This window comes from Melospiza georgiana, unplaced genomic scaffold (assembly GCF_028018845.1).
Source record: "Melospiza georgiana isolate bMelGeo1 unplaced genomic scaffold, bMelGeo1.pri scaffold_29, whole genome shotgun sequence".
NCBI classification, from domain to species: domain Eukaryota; kingdom Metazoa; phylum Chordata; class Aves; order Passeriformes; family Passerellidae; genus Melospiza; species Melospiza georgiana.
Window position 1 is genome coordinate 1968919 of NW_026652215.1, and position 6620 is coordinate 1975538.

Consider the following 6620-nt stretch of genomic DNA (forward strand, 5'->3'; position numbering starts at 1 on the left):
CCACAGCAACAGCATGGGGGTGCTCCCCCTGCTGTGTGCAATGCAAACAGGGGCTGCTGAGCCAGTGCTGCTGTGTCTGTGCCTGCAAGGATGGGGCACCTGTGTGAGCTGGGGGAGAGGCCAGGGCTGCAGAGGGGGGATGTTGTTGGAAGCTCCATGAGGACGCTCTGGGACGCTGCCCTGGGCTGTCCAGCACACTGGGGATGGATCAGACCCTGCTCTGCTGCTCCTTCCCGTCTGCCCCAGGGCCCTTGCAGAGCCCCAGCCATGCTGTTTGCCCCCAGCCTGCCCACGGCCAGCCTGGGGCTGCTCACGGGGCTTTTCTGTGCTGAGCATTGGCCTGGGTGTGTTCTTGAGAGAGCCTGGGCAAGGAGCCTGGAGCCCCCAAATCCCTGGCCTGAGGCGTCAGCGCTGCCCCAGCAGTGCCCATGGCCTGTCCCTGCTGCAGCCCCGGCACTGCCACCCCCAGGGCTGTGCCCGGCCCCGAGAGCACTCAGGCCCTGCAGCAACACCAGGGCCACCAGGGCAGCGGGGCAGGGCCACGGCAGCATCACTGGCAACACCAAGTGCTGCTGCTGCTGGGCACAGCTGCTGTGCCAGCCCTGATCTGCCCCCAGCTCTGCACACAGACATTGCTGCTGCAGCTCCAGAGAAGGCAACAAAAGGGCCTCTCTGCAGAAAACTCTGCTGGGAGAACCTTTAGTTCATTTAAAGGCATCAAGAGCATAGCCCCTCATTGACACAGTCTGTGGACACAGGGAAGGTGGAGAGAAACAAAATGAGAAATGGCAGAAAGAATGACACGTCTTTGTGGATAGTATGAAAATAATAAAGCAAAGGAAACAAACTTCCACACTGAAGACAATAAGAAGTATCAAAGATGATTTAATTAGAAGTGATTTGCAGAAATTGGCCATCAGTTTAATGTTCCTGAAAGCATCCAGTCATCAGTATCCACACTTCAGCCTTGAGCTCCTGGTTCCTCAGGCTGTAGATGAGGGGGTTCAGTGCTGGAGGCACCACTGAGTACAGAACTGACAGGGCCAGATCCAGGGATGGGGAGGAGATGGAGGGGGGCTTCAGGTAGGCAACTGCTACAGTGCTGACCAACAGAGAGACCACAGCCAGGTGAGGGAGGCAGGTGGAAAAAGCTTTGTGCCGTCCCTGCACAGAGGGGATCCTCAGCACAGCCCTGAAGATCTGCACATAGGAGAAAACAATGAACACAAAACAGCCAAATACCAAACAAACACTAACTGCGATGACCCCAAGTTCCCTGAGGTAGGATTTAGAGCAGGAGAGCTTGAGGATCTGTGGGATTTCACAAAAGAACTGATCCAAGGCATTGCCATTGCACAGGGGCAGGGAAAATGTATTGGCCGTGTGCAGCAGTGAATAGAGAAAGGCAGTGGCCCAGGCAGCTGCTGCCATGTGGGCACAAGCTCTGCTGCCCAGGAGGGTCCCGTAGTGCAGGGGTTTGCAGATGGACATGTAGCGGTCGTAGCACATGATGGTAAGGAGGGAAAACTCTGCCGAGATGAAATATCCAAAAAAAAAGAGCTGTGCAGCACATCCTGTGTAAGAGATGTTCCTGGTGTCCCAGAGGGAATTGTGCATGGCTTTAGGGACAGTGGTGCAGATGGAGCCCAGTTCAGTGAGGGCCAGGTTGAGCAGGAAGAAGAACATGGGCGTGTGCAGGTGGTGGCCGCAGGCTACGGCGCTGATGATGAGGCCGTTCCCCAGGAGGGCAGCCAGGGAGATGCCCAGCAAGAGGCAGAAGTGCAGGAGCTGCAGCTGCCGCGTGTCTGCCAGTGCCAGTAGGAAGTAGTGGCTGATGGAGCTGCTGTTAGACATTTGCTGGGGCTGCACATGGGAACCTGTTCATGGATAAAGGACAGTGGCAAGTCAGGAGAGGGCGCTTTGAGCCAAATCTGGGCCATTCCCTGCAGACTGTCTGTCCTGGTTTAGGGCAAATTTGTTAGAGAATCTGCAAAGGAGGGCCCCTCCAGAAAGCAAACCCACACGGCCCCTCCCCCCCAGCTGGTTCAGGAAGATTTCCTCGGAGAGAAGTGGAAAGAACCTATTTATTTGACTGGCACAGCACTCCCCAGCATACAAAATGCACAATACCAGATGACACCGCTCTGAGAAAGATGACAAAATCAGAAAGTTTCTTGCAGGGGTGGTTGCTCTGTTCTCAGTCCCTCCAGCGCTGGGGCAGCTGCTGCATCCACATGGTGCAAACCCTCGGTGTTCCCAGCTTCCAGTCCGGAGCAGGTTTGAGATGGTCACAGAAACAGGAGAGGAGAAACAGTCCAGGAAGGAATTTGGACTTTTTAGCTTAACTAGCTAATAAGCAGAGGCCAAAGCAGAGCAGGAGCGAGAGGAGAAAAGAGAGCAAGCAAAGCAGCAAGCCGAAAGCAAGAAGTGAAAAACAGCCCTATGTACTGCCCATCTCTGTGTCCCTGATAAGAGAAACCCAAACAAAACTTTCACTCTTCAGAGACGGTCTTAAAGGCACAGAACATATGAATGGGGATACAAGCATCATAACATCACCCCAGGACACTGTCCCACTGGGACTCACCCACCCTTGTTCCTGCTCTGGGAAATCCTTCACCCAGGTCCCTGCCTGAGCTTCAGTTGTGCTGGCTGAGTGTGCCAGGAGCAGCCATGTCTATGCATGGGGGCCCTCAAGGAGCCATCCCTGCCCCACTGCCCTGGGTTTGTGGCCATGGGGCAGACGGACAAGGCTGGATATTCAGGATTTGTCAGGGGAATCACTCAGAATGAAGACAGGCTTGGTAGCATCTGCACTCCTAGTTTTTTAGGACATGGGTGGCGGGAGCTGGTTTTAGGAACTGTTTTCCTCCCCACACATTGTTCCTGCCTCTCTGAGGTCAGAAATCCCCAGCATTCCTGCTGCACTCAGAGTTTGCCACTGAGAGATGGGAGAGGCAAAGGATTCCCTGTGGCTAAAGGAAGGTGAGGGGCTGGATGGGCTTGTTCCCAGCTGCCCTGGCTTTGCACCTTAGGCTGAAATCAGAGCACAATCACACTCCTGGGTTAGCCTGGGATAAACGTGACCCTGCCCAGAGCAGAGGGATCCCTGAATGTCTCACCCTCTCTCAAGGTCTCTGGGCAAGGTCTCAGCACCCCCTTGTGCCAAGGACACTCACGGCTCCCTTGGCAAACCCAACAGCATTTCCTCAGCTGTGGCAGCTCTGCCCTTCCCCGTGGGACATTCAGGGAACTCCCAGAGGCTCTGGCACAGATTTGCACCCAGGAGGGCAGCTCAGAGCTTGGAAGGGCACAGCAACGAGATCCCCGGCTCTGCCCATGATGGGATCTCAGGGAGCAGGCTCAGCTCATTCCCCTTTCCCATGGACTGCTTTGCCCACAGCCCCACAGGTGCCAGGGAAGCTTGGACACCCCATTCCCATGGACACACACCTGCCGGGCAGGAATGCCAAGGGCAGTGCCTGACTCAGCTGCTGCAAATGCCAGAGCCTCTCTGAGAGCAGCAGATAACAGTGACAATATCAGGGCAGAGCAGAACCAAGAGAAGATGTTGTGGTGCTGTGCCTGAGAGGGCAGGGCAGAGACAGCCGGGCACTCAGGACAGTGTTCCCATGCCCAGCTGTGCCCGGCACCTCCCACACACCAACAGTGCCCTCACCCTGCCCCAGCACTGCTCTCTTCAGCCCTCTCTTGTCACAGACATTTTTTCATAAAATCCTCTCTTTGGGATTTTTCCTCTTCTGGGAAGCTGAGGCCTCAGAAGAAAAATGTAAAATTATTATCTGCTGATGTGAAATGCAATAGGTGTACCTGTGATTGGCTCATGTTCCATGTTTAGAATTAAGGGCCAATCACAGGACCAAGCTCGGGGACAAATTCTCAGAGAACTCTCTTGTTTTTGGATTCTATTCTATTCTATTCGTAGCTTAGCAACTTCTGCAGCTTCTTTCTCTATTCCTTTTAGTATAGTCATAATGTATTATATATCATAAATCAATAAATCCAGCCTTCTGATCATGAAGCAAGATTCTCTTCTATCTCTCTCACCCTGAGGAACCCTCATCAAGTCACCACAATACTCTCTCCCTCCCTGAGCATCTCCCTGGGCCTGCACATTCCCTCCTGAGAGGAGCCTTGTCCCTGCCAGCACCCACAGAGCCCATCCCAGCCTGTGTCCCCTGGCCGGGGCCCTACAGAAACCTGCCTGTGTGCAGGGCCCTGGCTGGGGCAGGCTCTGTGTGCAGCTGGGCAAGGGCAGCTCAGGAGAGCCCTGCTGGGCCCTGCAGAGGTGATGCTGCGGCTGCCCAGGGCTGAGGAGTGGCTGAGGGCCTTTGGGAGGCTCCCAGCAGAGACTGACCACCCAAAGTTACAAAGTTACAAAGTTACAACAGGAATCCCTGTAAATGCTCAAACATTCCTTTGATGATCCTGTGTGTCCCTTTCAACTCAGAATGTTCTGTGATTCTGGGATTACAATTCCTGTTCTACTTCTCTCATCCCCCTGTTGTCTATAATCAAAACAGAAAAAAACAAAACTTTTGCAACAGTGTTAGAACAGTAAAGTAAAAACCAGACATTAATTGGAAGCTTCCAGGTGTCCCAGTGGGGATGGGGCACACCTGGGGCCTGATTTCAATGATTTATTAAGGTTGATTAATTAGGATATTTAACAGGAGCATCCAATAGGAGATTCAGGCGCCCCAGTTACACACCCCTGGCTCAACCCATTGGAGTAGGTCCAAGGGTTTCTTTGCCTTCACTTTTTGCTTATGACTGCTCACATTCTGGTGAAAAAACAAAATGTTCTTGTAGGTCCTCTTCCTGATAATAAGATTATATAGTATTCCAGGAATGTATTAAGACAGTCAGCTTACTATTCTAAAATCTAAGAGAAAGATAAGGAAACAAACTAGAGTTAAAGAAGAATTAAAGTTATATAAGTATATAATTGTAGTTTAATATAGTTAATTAAGAGTTTAATAGAGTCAAGTAAGGATTATGGTATCATAACTATATAATAGTAATTTACAGAGCTATGAATATATAAAAAATAATAAAATGGAAAAATCTTTTTGTCATTACCCCAACTTTCCCATCCTTCTCCAAGCAGGAAATTGAAAACACTCTCCAGAAAGCTCCTGATCTTTCCAGCAATCCCAGGCTTACCTTCTTTGGGAAATGTCCTCTGGAGCTGTGCCCAGGCAGGTCTGGAGCTGGGAGCAGCCCTGCCCCACACAGCCCCTCTCAGCAGCAGCCCCTGCCCTGCTCAGGGTGGCTCCTTCCCCCCACAGCTTCTCCCCAGCGCTGGGAGCAGCTGCCAGGGCTGGCTGAGAGCTGTCCCTGGCAGGCAGCAGAGTCCCTGCCCCAGCACAGCGCCCTGGGCTGCAGGACCCTGCTCTGCAGGACAGCCCTGGGCACCCCTGGCTGCAGCCCCGGCTGCTCAGCCCTGCAGCAGAGCCTGGCAACAGGAGCTGCCTTGGGCTGTGCCTGGGCTGGGGCAGCAGGGAAAGCCAGCCCTGCCCTGGGGCCACAGCCCTGCCCTGGAGCAGCTCTGAGAGTCCTCCTGAAAGGTCCTCAAAGCTGTGGGATGTGCCAGCTCCAGGAGATCCCTGCAGGAACGGCAGCTTCTCTTCCCACAGCCAGGGAATGACTGCTTCAAACCTGGGCTGATTTCTGCTCTAGTGAGCCCTGAGTGAGCTCTGCTCTGTGCTCCCAGCCCAGGCTGAGTTTAACCCCTCTGTGCCCCTGTGCTGTGCCCAGGGGGGCTGCAGGCAGTGCCCCAGCCCTGCTGCGCTGTGCACAGGAGCTGCTCCTGGCCAGAGCTGTCTCTCTGCAGCGCTGCCCTTGCCAGGAGCTGCCTCTGTGCTGGGAGCCTCTGTGCAGGTTTTTCAAAGGACTTTGGGTTTGGCTTTTGCCTTGGAGTCTCTGAAAGGTTTGTGCAATCATAGCCTCCAATTACTGCTGTAATTAGTCCCTGGAGAGGCTTTGTCAGTAACAACACTCAGTGGGGCTCATTTATGCTTCAGGGTACTTGAGTTTTTTCAAAGTACTTATGTTTCCCTATTGATACTGACTCTGTGAGAGGCTTGTGCAATCATAGCCCCAATTATCTGCTTTAACGAGTCCCTTGAGAGCTTTGTACTGAAACTTAGCAGGGCTCATTAATGCTTTGAGATACTCAAGGTTTTTAAGGTACTTTATGGATTTAAGAATACTTTTAGGTACTTATAAGGATTTCCCTTCCCTCACTGAGTCTCTGAGAGGATTTTGTGCCATCATGGCCTCCAATTCTCTCCTCCAAGGAGTCCATGAGGAGCCTGTGTTGGGTATCTTCCTCCTTTGTTTTACAACACAGATGGAACTGAAAGAATTTTGAAAGACTTTCTAAAAGCATTCCAACAAACATGGGACAATTAACAATATAACAACAACCACTAAGAGAATTAATAGTCCTGTTTCAGTAGACATCATCCAACCCTTTAGTCCCTTGGACTGGAAGAGTTTATTGAACCAGTCATTGTTTTTCCACTTGAAGCTTCTTTAACCCTTCCTTCAGTACCTGAATGCTTTTGTGGATTGACTCGCTGTGGCTGGAGAGG

At 52.3% G+C, this 6620-nt stretch overlaps 1 protein-coding gene across 1 annotated transcript; it reads right to left on the reverse strand.

Moving 5' to 3' along the window:
• Positions 1–933: 933 nt before the first annotated feature.
• On the reverse strand, positions 934–1854 carry LOC131096447 (olfactory receptor 14J1-like; the record flags this gene model as incomplete). Its single annotated transcript, XM_058044784.1, has 1 exon — positions 934–1854. A coding segment is annotated over exon 1 (921 nt), but the record flags the coding sequence as incomplete, so codon positions are not given.
• Between the last annotated feature and the right edge of the window lie 4766 nt (positions 1855–6620).